The 16,024-nt window shown below is 38.8% G+C and overlaps 2 protein-coding genes across 2 annotated transcripts; one reads left to right on the top strand and one right to left on the bottom strand.

Annotated features, from left to right (window-relative positions):
- Positions 1-1,056: 1,056 nt before the first annotated feature.
- Positions 1,057-4,266, top strand: LOC143721396 (C-signal-like). The gene is made up of 6 exons (XM_077211701.1): positions 1,057-1,322; positions 1,403-1,457; positions 1,582-1,769; positions 3,085-3,246; positions 3,361-3,471; positions 3,975-4,266. The coding sequence occupies exons 1-6, from the start codon at positions 1,176-1,178 to the stop codon at positions 4,086-4,088; spliced, it is 777 nt and encodes a 258-aa protein (XP_077067816.1). The 5' UTR covers positions 1,057-1,175; the 3' UTR covers positions 4,089-4,266.
- An 8,647-nt stretch (positions 4,267-12,913) lies between these two features.
- Positions 12,914-14,909, bottom strand: LOC143721432 (C-signal-like). The gene is made up of 6 exons (XM_077211794.1): positions 14,737-14,909; positions 14,603-14,657; positions 14,309-14,496; positions 14,052-14,213; positions 13,614-13,724; positions 12,914-13,193 (listed from the first exon to the last, which is right to left on the bottom strand). Exons 1-6 carry the CDS (start codon positions 14,875-14,877, stop codon positions 13,080-13,082), a joined length of 771 nt encoding a protein of 256 aa, XP_077067909.1. The 5' UTR covers positions 14,878-14,909; the 3' UTR covers positions 12,914-13,079.
- Positions 14,910-16,024: the final 1,115 nt, after the last annotated feature.

Below are 16,024 nucleotides of genomic sequence, written 5' to 3'. Positions count from 1 at the left end.
ATGAAACCATCATATTTAAAAAAATTTAAAAAATATTTTCATATAATAAAAAAATATTTTTATTATCATATAATAAAAAAATGTTTTTATTATCATATAATAAAATATATTTTTTTGTGTTACTACTGTAAATCTATAAGAAATTATTATGGGATCTCCTTCAATGCTTTCAGAATCTTCACTTTTTAAAATCATTTGAAACTGTATTTTTTTAAAATATATTTCACATTAAAATATTTGAATAACTAAATTTTTTGAACAAAAAATAATTATTTTATTTGATCAAAATAAACAAAAAAAAGTGATTGTTAAAGTGATTGTTTTGAACAAGTATTACATTATTAAAAATATTACGTTAGCTAAAGTATTTGTATCAATACTGTGAGCCTTTTGTCCCGTGTTGGTGAGCATTTTCACCTCGCCACTACATACATTTATAACATTTAAGATTTTTAAACAAAATAAACCACCTTTACGATTTATTTTCACAAAATCTGTTGTTCCATCGATGTTCAATACAGACATAAACCTTTTATGCAATCTTTCACGATGGGAGTAGTGAAAAGCACATTTTTCTAAAGCTGTGCCTGTAACCTAATGAGGAAACAATGATATGTAGCCAAATACAAAATATGAAAAACGATTAATGACTACTCCACCACTTAACCGGATCCTCTCGTCCAGGTCGTTCGTTCTTTTGACACATTATGTAGCATTTTGTTGTAGCTACACAGAATTGATTAGCTCACCTGAACTATAAGCTATGCTGTGCATGCTTGGATAAAAAATTTTTTAAAAAAATAACATTCATTATTGTGACAACTCTCAAATCATTTAAAACGTTAGAATGGTTCATGATCGGTTTCATCACTTGGACCGCAGAGGAATAGTGGCCAGGGATCCTATCCTGAGCTGTTGCTGCTCTTCTGGGACTGGGACTGGGATCGATGCAGCTGCCAGAGTTCGTTACCCTCCTCTCTCACACAAGAGCCTGGCGAGGGGCGGTCATTAAAGGGACGGGGTGGCTCTAAAAGTATGGGGGAGGCGATCTATATCCTTGATTGCACTACGACGCTGCACAATGTTACATAATGTTATAGGGGCGTTGAGTTCTCTTGGTTGCACATACAACACTTTTTAAAGGCAGACAGAAGCAGCTTGATAACCTTAAGAACATGGCAGCAGTGAAAGCATGCAATATCTTGATCACAGGAGCCAACAGGGGCTTGGGCTTAGAAATGGTTAAGCAACTCTCTGAGGATTCTTGTCCAAAACGTCATATTTTTGCTACGTCCCGAGACCCAGATGGACCAAAGTCTGAGGTGAGCTATAAACAGCTAAATAACAGCAGGAGAACCCCTATTTTACCTTGTTTTTATTTATGCATATTATCTTTCTCAAGGCACTGAGAGAACTGGTGAAAAAGTATCCAAGTGTGATCACTATCATACGTCTTGGTAAATGTGCATGTGTCCTTCTTGGTGCATTTGATATTTTCACTAGAAATTATGCTAACATCATTTATTTTTGAGAGTCATATTTTTATAGTACAATAGCACTGCTATTTTGTTCTGTTATTAGATGCTGATGATCCATGCAGTATCAAAGAGTCAGCCAAGAAAGTGTGTTCTCTCGTGGGAAAGAGCGGCTTGAACCTGCTTGTGAATAATGCTGCGATCGTGGCAAAAGGCACCATTCTGACCAGCCGTGTTGAGGACATGAAAAACACCTTCAACACCAACGTGATAGGACCCTTACTAATCATTAGGGTAATGTATAGAACATTATCAGATGTTAAACAACAATTTGTCTATTGCAAATTATGTTTTGTGCAGATTATTACTGGCTAAACCTTTATGCTTAAAGGATTAGTTCACTTTAAAATAAAAATTACCCCATGATTTACTCACCCTCAAGCAATCCTAGGTGTACATGACTTTCTTCTTTAAGACAAATACATTCGGAGTTATATTAAAAAATATCCTGGTTCTTCCAAGTTGTATAATGGCAGTGGATTGCAACCAACAGATTGAAGCTCAAAAACGTGCATCCATCCATCATAAACGAACTTCAAGCGGCTCCGGGGTGTTAATAAAGGCCTTCCGTAGCAAAACGATGAGTTTGTGTAGGAAAAATATTCATATTTAACACGTTACCAGTAAAATTCTAGCTTCTGGCCAAACGGCCATATGCAGTCTACTTGCCCCTAATGGGCAAATTATGAAATTTATGATGTCAGAAGTAGCGTAGTACGTCATGGCGTAGCGTAAATATCAGCAGTTCGTCGCATTACTCCCATAAGTTGCGCTTTACACAAGTGGAATCCGTATGTTCGTTTGGCCGGAAGCTAGTTATTTTACTTTATAAAGTTTTAAATGTTAATTTTTTTCTTACACAAACTCATCGCTTTGCTTCAAAAGGCCTTTATTAACCCCCCGGAGCCATGTTGATTTCTTTTATAATGGACAAATGCATGTTTTTGAACTTCAATCTGTTAGTTGCAATCCACTGCCATTATAAAACTTGGAAAAGTTTTAATGTAACTCCGATTTTATTTCGTCTGATTGAAGAAAGTCATATACACCTAGGATGGCTTGAGGGTGAGCAAATCATGGGCTAGTTTTCATTTGAAAGTGAACTACTCCTTTAAATCTCTCACTGTTGTGCCACCGGAGGAGGCTACTTAAATAAGTGCTACTGTGGAAAAACAAGTCAATGTGCCAGAGTTTGTAAGGTTGTACAACCTTACAAGCATTGTACCAAAATAAAAGCTTAAACCAGCTTAACTGATGTCTTAGCCTGATCAGACAAAGACGCTGCTGCACCGTTGTTTAAATGAGCTACCAATTTTTATTGCGGCTTCTGCAGGTTGCACTGACTAGTCGTTTGTTCTGACACTAGTCGACACACACCCTGGGCGACTAGTGTCAGAACAAACGACTAGTCAGTGCAACCTTTGATAGATATAGATCATATAGATATAGAAATAGATAATTGACCTGTAAATCCACTACCCTTATTGAGGATGTGCCAAATAAACTTTTAATAAATAGATATGTAATTCTTTCTCTTTCCTTTATTTAGGAGTACCTACCGATTCTACAAACAGCGGCCAAAGCCTGTGGGACACCAGGCATGTCCTGTAATAAAGCAGCTGTCATTAATATCTCCACTCTCGGAGGATCCATGACCAAAATGCCTGGCATGTACGACCAATTTCCAGTGTTGCCGTATTGTGTGAGCAAGGTACAACAAAATCCTGCTTAGGCACTAGATAAACTGGATTACATTCATTGCCTGTGAAGTATTGATGGCATGAGTTGATGCATATCTCAAATGAATGCTGTGTTTACCTATCAGGCAGGATTTAACATGCTGACTGTGTTGGCTGCTGAGGAGTTAAAGCCGAATGAGATCCTCTGCATGGCCCTTCATCCAGGATGGGTGAAGACTGAACTGGGTGGAGAAAAGGTGAGTGTAGATTAATTAACAACAGTGTCAAGTTTTTTTAAATATTTTGAGCATAAATGCAGGAAACGTGAGTGCGTATAGAGAGCTATTCCCTAGGGTCCCATATGTAATCCCACTGAACCCTTTTTCAAAGAGTGTATTGCAGATTTAGATCTGCCTGGTAAATGTTGTGAAATTGGGTACACAGATTAATTTAGGGTTTTATCACCAGTCTGAAACTATTTAGTGCTACAGTTCAAATTTTTAATGTGTGATGTAGCTAATATCTTTTGAATCAGATTATTTTCATGTTTTCCTCTGATTCCTGAAGTCATGCCTATTTTAATGCACCTGGTGCTTTTGATTCCCACCATTTTGAATTCTGTCAAACATACTATTTTTGGACTACAACTTTCACATTACACATTTTCACATCGGTATGTTTAGCCTGTAATTGCTGCTTACGGTATATTAATTTTAGTTTGCATGTTAGTCAGCTACATTTATTTTTTTATTTTCACCAGGCACCACTTGAACCAAAAGAAAGTGTGGAGGGAATGCTGCATGTCATTGGCAGCCTTACTGAGAAGCAGCACGCTGCATTCATGGACTACACTGGAGAAACTTTGCCCTGGTAAATCAAAAGAACCTCTCCCATTTGAGAGGTTATGATCCAGTCCAAACCGCCCTATTGTATCTATTTGTCATAAAAGTGCACACCTATTCATCAGAACTTAATTTCAGAACACAAATGTCTATGACACACATATAACAACTTAGTATTTCATATAATAAAACACTTAATGAAGCAATAAAGCCGTACTGTCATTTTTATCATATATGTTGCAATTTGCAAATACTTTGCTTATCAATTACACACAGAGATGGCTCTATCAAATTATTTATAGGGTGGCATGAGGACACTGAGGAGTGGCAACACCAAAGCAAGTGTCCATTTATAGTTCTTGAAATACACATTTGTGTCGTTTGATTATGCATCTAGTTGCATTTCCTCAGAGAGACCACAAAAGTAATCATCTTACTGTTTAAAATGATTTCCATTACACATCCAGGAATGTCACGTGGAGCTCCTTCCTCTCCTTTTTAGCTGATTGAATTCGTTGCCAGATAACACTGATGTGTTCTAAGCATCCTGAGAATCCTGGAATGCCCGCTTTTTGAACTGAAGTGTCAATGAAGCCATTCTTTAATAGGTAGGTTGAGAATCTCTGAGCAATAATGCTGAATAAAATCTTGCCTTCGACGTTTAATAGTGAAATAGGGCGAAACTGACTGATGCTTGTGGCATCTTTTTCTTTGGGTATAAAGACTCCCCCTGCTCTGCGCCATGCTCTAGGTACAACCTGCTTTTCCCAAGCAACTTTTATCAATTTCCACAGAATTCGTAGAACTCCTGAAGCACTCTTGTACACACTGTACGGAACTCCATTAGGCCCTGGAGATGATGAAGCCCTTGCCTTTCTCACAACCTGCTCTATCTCTTTCCACTAAGGTGCACAGACCTCCATTTGAAAAAAAAAATGAAAATGGCTTATTAAACACGTGAACAGATTCTTAATATATCAGCTTCTAGGAGTAGATCTATCATTACTATACAATATAACCTATTTATGTACTTGGGTGATATATAAAACAATTTCAGTGCATCAAAAGAGCAACTAAAAACATTCAAAAACTTCCAAACTCTGTGTGAGTTGCAATGACAAGTTTAGACATGTTTTGTCTTATGTCTATCCATAATGGAAGTGGAGCAGACAGTTGGAGAATCTGCACGGAATGAGAAAATGGTACTTGCGGTACTGGACAGAGGTTTAAATAAAGAGGAGAAGAGTTGTGGAAAATAATGATATATCGCAATCACATAAATCCTATTGTCTACCCTACTTGTCCTATTTTTTGTCAAGTGTGTTGTTATTTTAAATAACAGAGATGAATTTGAAAAAAATACTTTCATAACACAGATAATATGTGATATCATCTATCCAGATGGTTTGAAAACTTGGAAACTATTCCAACTAAACTGATCCAAGAAGTCCAAACATAGCCACAACCCACATCTGTGAAAGAACTGCAACTCTTTCTTAGATTTATCAGCTTCGAACTTCTAGCACAGTGTTTCCCAAGCCTGGTCCTGGAGAACCAACAACACTGCACATTTTTGATGTCTCACTTATTTGACAGACCAATCTGAGGTCTTGGAGTCTTAACTATTGAGCTGATGAGTTGTGAGGTGTGTTTGATTTGGGAGACATCTAAACAGTGCAGTGCTGCTCAGGGACAGAGGTTGGAAACCACCGTTCTAGTGGACTAAGCCTTTCATACCCTTTTTTCAAACACTTTTACCACTGCTCAGGTCATCCTACATCCTGATCTAGAGTGACCCTTGTGGTTGTAGTTGATGCTTCTACCCACCAGTATCTGAGCCATACTTTCTCATCGGCAGGGGGACCCTGTTTAACTCCATCCATGTGTCTTTTCTAAAAATAATTGCCCAGCGTAGCAGAACTACAACATTAGAAACAAAGGAGATTTGTACCATCAAGGTGGTGCAGGAGGAGTGACTTGGGTTTACAGCAAGCATTCCAAGTTATCACTGATCATCACAACCTCAAATACAGTACATCAGGGATGTTCAACAGTTAAACCCTTGCAAGGACGAGTGGGCGAAAATTCTTTACCTGCCTCAATCATCCACAGTTACCAAAAAAATACCGAGGTGGAAGCTCTCCATTGACTCAACTCACCTGAAATGTCCAACTTTCCAGAAGGTTCCAGAACCTATCTGCCATTGACCATTGTCAGCCCCATTCATTGGATCGGGATGAAGAAATTGCGGAAGCCCTCAACAACAATCCTGATCCGCTGAAATGTCCTGCGGGGAACACATATGTCCCAACAGCCCTTCACCAACAGCCCCTAGACTCTCTCCACTCCTGTACGGGCTCAGGTCATTCCAGCATCAGCCAGACCCTCTGGTGACCCTGTCACTACTGGTGACCCTGTGTGCCCCAGGCGATACAATGTTTTATCCAGGCCTGTCCCAATTATTCCATAAGCAAATCCTCATGGCAGGCCCCAGCCAGCAAATTTCTTCCACTGCCTGTTCCTCGTCACACAGTGCCCATTCCTGGTTATACCTAGGAGTGCAGTTCATCATGGATCTCCCACCATCCAGTGGCCATACCATTGATCGAAAGTTCTAGGCCAGAATTTGGCTTAGAATGTCAAAGATCTACTTAACCAACCACTCGCTCTTGTCTGTTGTGTTTAAGAAATAATGATAAGCATGTCTGATTTGAAGTAAAATATTTTTGATTTATATAAACTTTCTGGATAGCACCTAAGTTATGTGAGCTAAACTTCTCTCTTTGCGTTCCCTGGAAAGAAAAAAAGCATACTGGATAGCTTATGAACTGCTTGATGGATATTGTACGCTAAAAATCAAGAGCTTGTGGAAAATTTTTGTTTTAATAAGTACACCAGGCAACAAAGTTTTGTTTTCTTTACATTCTTTCACAGGGACTGCACCTTTATTTGAATGAGCTGATGATTATAGTCATTCATTATCAATCAGTCACTGTTAATATTTCAGTTGATAGCATAGATAAAACTGAAATGTTATCTTAGCTTGTTTGTTTTAAATTCAATATCTCTTTGACTGTTCATATCACTTATCTTTTCCTCTTAACCTCAATAACACATACAGTATGACACAGCATAATACACCCAAGCAAAATCAGCGTGGGGTTCACATAAAAACCACAGGTAGGGTCAGATTGGGTGACAGAAGCAGCTTGATAACCTTAAGAACATGGCAGCAGTGAAAGCATGCAAAATCCTGATCACAGGAGCCAACCGGGCTTGGGCTTAAAAATTGTTAAGCAACTCTGAGGATTCTTGTCAAAAACATCATATTTTCGCTACCTGTCTTGACCCAGATGGGCCGAAGTCTGACGTGAGTTATAAATAGCTAACACATATTGAAAATATCAGGAGAAATCCTAATCTACCTTGTTTAATTATGTGTATTATCTTCCTTAAGGCATTGAGAGAACTGGCAAAAAAGCATCTAAACGTCTTGTTAAATGTGCATGTGTCCTTGGAGCATTTAAAGTTTTCACTGGAAATGTTTTTTTTTGTTTTGTTTCAGAGTTTAGCTCTAGCCCTAATTGAACACCTGAGCCAGCAAATCAAGGTCTTTAAGAACACCATGGCTGCGTTTAGCTCCACTTTTAAACATACTCTCAAGAACTTTCCTAAGGACTTACCCTTCAGGGAATCCCTACCACAATATCAAAGTGTGTTCAGCTTCGTCAGGTGGGTGAGGAAAGTTTATTTGAATGAACCCTCGACCTCTCGATTTTGACCGAGGGAGCGAGTTTACTCAATATGTCCACATAAGGCAGATCCATAGACAACAATGCAACATGATGGTGACGTCACAGCAGATCGCGCTTAATTTACCCCCACCCCACACAAATCTAGTGTATAATATTGGAGTTATTTTGACATTTAACCGTATAATACTTGTAGCTAACTTATAGCATAATCAATGACCTACATCCCAGTGAATAAGATTGAGGGACGTTAGGGAGGAAAGGGCATAAAAATTGGACTTAAATGCAGAAGGTTCCAGGCAGATGTGTTGGAGCTAAACTCTGCAGGAAAATTGCCCCCCAAGAACAGGATTGGACACCCCTGGCTTAATACTTTTACACTGCCATTTTCTTCTGTTAATTGTATATGCTGATGATCCATGCGGTATCAAAGAGTCTGCCAAGAAAGTGGGTTCTCTTGTGGGAAAGAATGGCTTGAACCAATCGTAGCAAATGGCACCATTCTGACCAGCCGTGTGGAGGACATAAAAAACACCTTCAACACCAACGTGATAGGACCCTTACTAATCATAGGGTAATGAACAAAGCATCGTTAAGAACTCTGAAACAACTATTTGAAAGTCATGAAATTATGTGTTGGCCTGCTGTCTAAGCATCTAGGCTAGGGCTTTCACTATTGTGCCACTTAGAAATACTCTTGTGACTAGGCAATTCAAATGGGTTCTTCTGGGGAAGAACTAGTCACTGGATATGCCAGAGTTTTTCATGGCCTTGTACCAAAATAAACAGCTATAACAAGCCTTAGCTGGTCTTTCAGCCCGATTATCAGACCATCTAGACCAGGGATGTCCAAACTCAGTCCTGGAGGTCCACTGTCCTGCAGAGTTTAGATCCAACCCCAATTAAACACACCTGGACCACCAGCTAATCAAGGTCTTAGAGGCCAGAAACTTCCAGGTAGGTGTGTTGAGTCTGAAACTGCAGGACAGTGGCCCTCCAGCTCTGAGTTTGGATACCCCTGATCTAGACCCAAAGACAGTCATTTGTTGTTTGAGCTTGCTGCAAGTTGCATTGACTTTATCTATTTTTTCTGACACTTTTGACACTTGATTAGGGATGCTCTTGATTAGGGATGCTCAAAAATTCTTTGAACCAAATTGTTAGGTGGGCGAGTAAGATCATAGGTGAATCTCAACTCAACCTTGTAGGTCTTTATTCCAATCAGGTATAGCATAAGGCGAATTTCATTATCGGAGACTGTTCTCATCCTTTACATGCTGAGTTTCAGCTTCTCCCCTCTGGACGTCGGTTTGCTGCCACTAGGTGTAGAACCAAACGATATGGGAATACTTTTGTTCCCGCAGCCATAGAATTAATGAATAAAAATAGCAGTAGATGACACTCTTTGCTATGTATGGCACCTTATGTGTTTTAACCAGGGGGGGGTCGGGCGGGTGGGTGGGTAGGGAGAGTGGGGGGTAGGGGGTGGTGGTGTAGTGGTACACTGCCATGTTCCTTCTAGAAGTTTTAGGCTATGGATACTTTATTATCTTTTATGCTTATTGTTTTTTTAATGTTTTTATGTATGGATTGCCGAAATTCTCCTTTCTGCACAAAATTTTACCCTCGGGTACTAATAAAGACACCTTGACCTCAGTTTTGGTATCATGTCCGATTACGTCTTTTTTTAGCCCGTTTCACACATTCTCCGTGTGCAGTGCGTATGCGGTGCGTGTTGCGGTGCGTATACGGTACAGGAGCAGCACACGCTATAGTCCTTTCACATATGCTGCGTTTGCAGTGCGCTACTGATCCGCAGTTTCTGTGTGCCACAAAATCAAAAATGGCTAAGTAATTTTGATTTTAAATCCAAACGTTAAATTTGACATTGTTTAACCCATACAAAAATGTAATATTTAGCCATATATGTACTTATATTTTAAATAGCATGAGATATATCTATAGGCTACATATATTTGACTGAGAACACAATATATGCCTGCAACATATATGAACATTTATGTGTCCAAACATGTGAAGAAAATATTAGAGTTCATCCATATATGATACCATATATCTTCTCATATTAGACTACAGTAGGCTATAGTATTGGTTTCTCGCATTTAATGACAACCTTATGTATAAATATGTGACATATTTGTTTCCCACATATTTAATAAATGTATGTAAACGTACATGCATGTGATACTGAAATAAGTACATATATGCGTTTACATATATTTAAAATTTACGTGCATATACGGGAAAATATATGGCACTTACATGAAAACAGCCATTTTTGCTATATTTTGAAATATGTTTCATATGTCTATGTGTTTTATATGAATTTTGCATAATATATTCTCATATAGGCAGCAGAGATACATGGGCACTGACATTATATATGTAATTTACTTATACTAACAAATATTACATTTCTGTATGGGAAGACATTGAAACAGTATGAAAATTAATTTTAATCATGATTCTTTGTTTTACAAGTAGTTTCCCCTGATCCCCTCCCCAAAATCTCTCTCTCTCTCTCTCTCTCTCTCTCTCTCTCTCTCTCTCTCTCTCTCTCTCTCTCTCTCTCTCTTTACTGTATATGCTGTTATGGCTGTGCTTATCAATTACACACAGTGGAGTCAGGGAGAGAAATTAATAATTAATAGTACTGTAGTGCAGCAAGTATTCAAGTGTAAATGTTATGGTCATCATTTTATAGCCTTGACTGCCTGATTCTATGAAACCACTCCCTCAGAAACAGGCAATGGGCTCAGATTGGTTAGTTGGGCCGCTGTGTTGCAATTGGCTAAACTGCGTAGCGCACGTAGTCCGGAAACTTCACGCCCATTTCCTTTACAGGCGAAAGCTGCATGTGCTCCGGTCAAATGTAAATAATGGTGTCAGTTTGAGCCAGAATCAGACCCAGAAAGCGGCAATGAAGAGAGTCAAGCAGAACCACCCCAAACACGGCTCTTACAAAACGTTTCTGAATGGTTCATTTTTGAATCATTATTATTACTCTATTCTACTATTATTATATAAGAATTTCGATACTGTTACTTGAAAATGCTACTGCTGCTTGTTAGCGTTTGAGAAACGGTTTTCTCCTGATTAAATGTTTAATATAACTGAATAAATGACTGAGTAATACCGGTTTTTAAAGTTATTGTTTTGTCGATATAATGAACAACCGTTTATCTATTCACAAAACTTAGTTTACTCGGTGTATCGTTTCCTTTAGGTGTACATGTGGCAACTGTGTTAAAATGCCAACAGAACGTGAAAACATCTGATAACAGCAGCTGAAGTTTGCTGTTGCGATTACATATATTTTTTTTAACTTTATACACGTTTGTCTTATACACACAAAATAGCAAAGAACTAACTTGCTACAAACTGCGTTGGCATTGGTTTACGTTCTTGATCAAATCGAAAAATTACGTCATGAAGTATACATGGAAAATACATTTACAAAATTAGTACATAATTACAAATTCAGGTCCAAAATGTTTGTACGCATTTGTCATAGACACACAATTAAAATAGCATAACTAAGTGGCTTCTAAATCCAGCGCTCGCATTTGTTTACGTCCTTGATAAAAACTAAAGCATTATGTCTAAAATTATACATGCAAATACATTTAAAAATATTAAGTCTTACTTACAGGTTGTGGCCCAACAACTGCTGCCTCTGGTTTTAAAGTTGGAACTGCTTCATGCTTTAGTAACAGTTTGTTGTTGAATCCGACATTGAATTCGTGGAGATTCTGGAAGCTGTCTTCCGTAAAATGCGCAGCACAGAGAGCTAAATGACGATTGTAATTTTCTGGAACATAATCAAACATAAATTGTAGCCATTGTTGACGAACTACAGCGTCCGTAGGAAGCCCGAACACAGGAGACCTGACAGCTGGGTGAAAATAACACACTTTCGACGGCGTGGCTACTGCTCTCCACTATAACTCTTCCTCTTCGACAAAGCCGCAGAAATATTGGCATGTTAACTTAGTATAATAGCGTAAGCTTCTGTTGTTGTACGTCACACGCATCACACACATGACCAGCGTCGGCCAATAGTGAGCCTACGTGTGACGTAGCTCTACGCAATTACACCAGTTTAACTGACTAGAGGCCCATAGAGAAGGAAATGAATAGTTGAAATAAAGTCGTTCTTTTTGTTTGTTTTTGCGCACAAAAAGTATTCTCGTCGCTTGATAAATTTAGGATTGAGCCACTGTAGTCACTTGGACTACTTTAACGATGTCTTTAATGACTTTTCGGGGCCGGCAAGTTTCAATCCCTGAAGAAGCCTATGGACTAGTATGGAGGAGTGATCCAGCTCACAGATTTCATCAAAAATATCTTAATTCGTGTTCCGAAGATGAACGAAGGTCTTACGGGGTTGGAACAACATGAGGGTGAGTAAATACTGACAGAATTTTCATGTTTGGGTGAACTATCCCTTTAACTCAGTGGATAATGTTTAGTCAAATCACATCACTTTCGTCTTAAGTTTCTCGCCCAGATAGACCCACAATTCCAAAACAAATCTTCTAAAGCAAAACGGAGTAGAAGGTTAAAATACAACATTTCCTCACCTGGAAAACAAATTTAAAGCAAGCGTAAGACTTCAGATCAACAGGTTTTGAATCTCATTATAAACTGTGCATACCTTTGTTTGGAAGTGTATATTTTGAAGTTTTATGGACAATTTGTACATGTTTGTATAATTTACTGATATTTATATTTACCTCATATATAAATGTCAATATTTAAAAAAAAAATCAAATCAGAAAATTCTGTATGTATTGTGCTTTTCACAATGCTATGTTTAGTACAAGTCATATATCAGCTTGCTAATCCCAGTAGATGTATGTAATAGTTTATTAAACTGAAGGATATTTATCAAAAAGTAAAATAAACGATTTAGTGTCTAGAAGGTCCATCCTGTATTGTTTGCTGAGGTGCATGTAGTAGCATAGAAATGTTATCTCAAAACATTTAACAATACTAAATAAGTGAAGTGTTGTCAGAGTTTTTTTTTTCTTATCGAAATGAATGCACAAAAAGTGCGTAAAAATGACAATATTGCAGTATTGTTTGTTTAGTTAGTTTTATTGTATTGAACACAGAATCAATTTGCCATGTTGTCTGTCATAAAAGTTAATGACTGTACTTATCACCTTTAATATGATGGGTAATACAGGGCATCTGGATTAGCCCTTCGTCGACCTTCCTTATGGAAGACTGGTTTGTGCTTCTGTTTTACCAGGGCATAGTTTTTCCAGTGTAGTCCATGAATCCACCATGCTGATCCTCAGTAAGGCTGCCAAAGACACGCATCATCCCCTCCACACTCGTTCTGGTGTCGATATGTGCCTGGTGGACAAACAGAGAATAACATGCAATTAAAATAGAGTAATGCTGTCAAACAGAAACCACCTGTGTTTTTGTGCCTCACTTTTGGTTTCTGAAACTCCAGTCATTTTAATGATGAATATAAACATTGATGCACCATGCTGATTTTTAATTTCCTTTTGAGAGATCATTATGAAAATTTCAACTTGACACTCTTAGAATGTACTTCTTAGAGACCTCAAACCTTTATTTCTACCGTGTTCAAAATAACCCCAAACAGAAATGGATAACAGTCCCATGTATGAAAAAACTGTATGGTGAAATCTTCAATCTATCATCTAGGTTTTAAATTCAGAGGAACATAATATTTAAATAGAATATTAGTTCAATTAATTTCACCCCATTACAGCAAATCACCTTTATTACTGAATCTAGATTTACCTTATCTCCCCCCATGTCTGTCTTCACGTATCCTGGGTGAATGGAAATGCAGAGGATCTCATCTGCCTTTAAGTCCCTAGCAGTATACACAGTCAACATGTTTAGACCTGCCTGAAAGGAAAACAGATGCAGGACCAAGTTTGTTAACACTGCAACCACTTCTAATTTGTTTTTCAGTTTCAAATAAGTTTAGACAGTGTTTGTTAAAAACGTATGTTCAGGCAGTATAGTAGTCAACGAATAGATGAATTTGCACATGGCTCATTATTACACTATTATTATTACATGTGTAGTGTCCCGAATGGACAAAGAGGAAACTTTTTTTTTTTTTAAATCCAATCTGACCATTCAGACTGAAACACATTTCCAAATATCTGATTTAAATCGTGGTTTCAAAACACATTTTCCTGCCTGTCTCAAAAGAGCCTTCTTGTGTACCTTGCTGATACTGTATGGGAAGAGCGGGAATGGCTCTGGCAGTGATGGCATGATGATCATAGATGCTGAGTCTGTAGAGATGTTGATCATAGCTGCTTTATCACATGACATCCCTGGTTTGCCACTGGCTTTAGCTGCTGCACGCATATACGGCAGGTACTCCTGATTAAAGACATTCACAACCAAGTGTTTTAGATATTGCAAGAAATCAAGTCTTGTTTTAGATTAGTTTTGTTCCCAAAAATTATTTCCATTACCCTAATGACAAATAAAGGTCCTATCACGTTGGTGTTGAAGGCGTGGATCATGTCCTCAACCGTGGCGTTCCACATGTTTTTTTTTGGCAACACTGCAGCATTATTTATGATCAGGTTCAAACCATTCTTGCCCAGTAGCGAACCCACTTTATTGGCAGATTCTTTGATACTGCATGGATCAGCGACATCTAATATCGGCAGGAAAATGATCAGTTGTAAAATGGTTATTTCTAACCTCAAAAACCACTATTACTGTAATGTAAAATGTAGTCTAAAAGACAAATCCACATTTACCAAGCTTCACAAGGGTGACAACACCTGGATGCTTTTTGGCCAGTTCTCTCAGTGTCTGAATCAGGAAGAAAATGTGAATAAATGAAATGCAGATTTCTATAGCTGTCTTCTGTCCTAAGCTCTTGAATACTCACCTCAGAATTGGTCCCATCTGGGTCACGACATGCAGCAAAAATTTGGGAGCAGCAGGCCTCCAGGAGTTGCTTGACCATTTCTAGACCCAAGCCTCGGTTGGCCCCGGTCACAAGAGCACTACACGCCTTTAATGCCGCCATGTTCAGAGATGATCAGTCTGGTTTTATCACCCAACCTGCGCCACTATCAGGCTTTTTATATGGGATGCAGAGTGGACGCCACACCCCATATTGCACTGGTTTGTCATTGTTTTTATAAGAGAGAGGTCCTTGCTGAGTCAAGTTGATATTTCAAAATGACTCAGCATAAACCTGTCGGTACTAATAGATTTGAATAATAAAACTGCTGGGATGCTTTCCAAAAAGTTATAGTACTTTATTAAAATCATATACACTGTTTCAGGAGTAAGAGTAGAGATTAAAGGTCTGGAAAACTGATCAGTACCTCCATTATCACCAGTGTGACCTTAAGCAAGGTATTTATCCATAGGTTGTTCAAGAGTAAAATTCCCTTTAGTAATTTAAGGGGAGCAGAGTCCCCAGTGGAGTCCCTGTACTGCTCACGATTGTATCAGACACACATTCGATTTGTGCAAATTGTAGGGGGTCCAATGATAGCTTTACCAAGGGGGAAAGGTACTTCAGGACCAACCTCTCTAAGTCCCATAGGTTTGCGAGCTGGAGCCTCTGTGGATTGAACTTGTTGGTCCATCACATCTCACAGACGCTCAATTGGTTTGAGATCTGGGTAATTTGGAGGCCAGAGCAACACCTTGAACTCTTCATCATGTTCCTCAAACCATTCCTTAACAATGTGTGCAGTATGGCAGGGTGCATTACTCTGCTGAAAGAGGCCACTTCCACCAGGAAACACCATTATCATGAAGGGATGTACCTGGGCTTGAACAATGTTTAGGTAGGTAGCATGTGTCAAATTTATGTCCACATGAATGGCCAGAACTAGGGTTTCCCAGCAGAACATTGCCTAGAGAATCACACTCCCTCCACTGGCTTGTCGTCGTCCGATGCGCTTTCAACGGTGGACAGGGGTTATCATAGGCACTCTGATTGGTCGGCAGCCCCATACGCAGGCGCAGCAGAGTGCGATACACTGTGTTGTGACACATTCCTCCCAAAAGCATCATTAAAATGTTGTGTGACTTATGCAACTGTAGACCTTCTGTTGGCTTGGACCAGACTGGACAGCCTTCGTTGTCATCATGCATCGATGAGCCTTTGGTGCCCAACAACATGTCGCCAGTTTGTCCCTCCTCTGACCACTGTTGGT

This window comes from Siphateles boraxobius, unplaced genomic scaffold (assembly GCF_051911475.1).
Source record: "Siphateles boraxobius isolate OS27281-9 unplaced genomic scaffold, OSU_SipBor_1 66, whole genome shotgun sequence".
NCBI classification, from domain to species: domain Eukaryota; kingdom Metazoa; phylum Chordata; class Actinopteri; order Cypriniformes; family Leuciscidae; genus Siphateles; species Siphateles boraxobius.
This window is presented reverse-complemented; position numbering and strand designations above follow the sequence as displayed.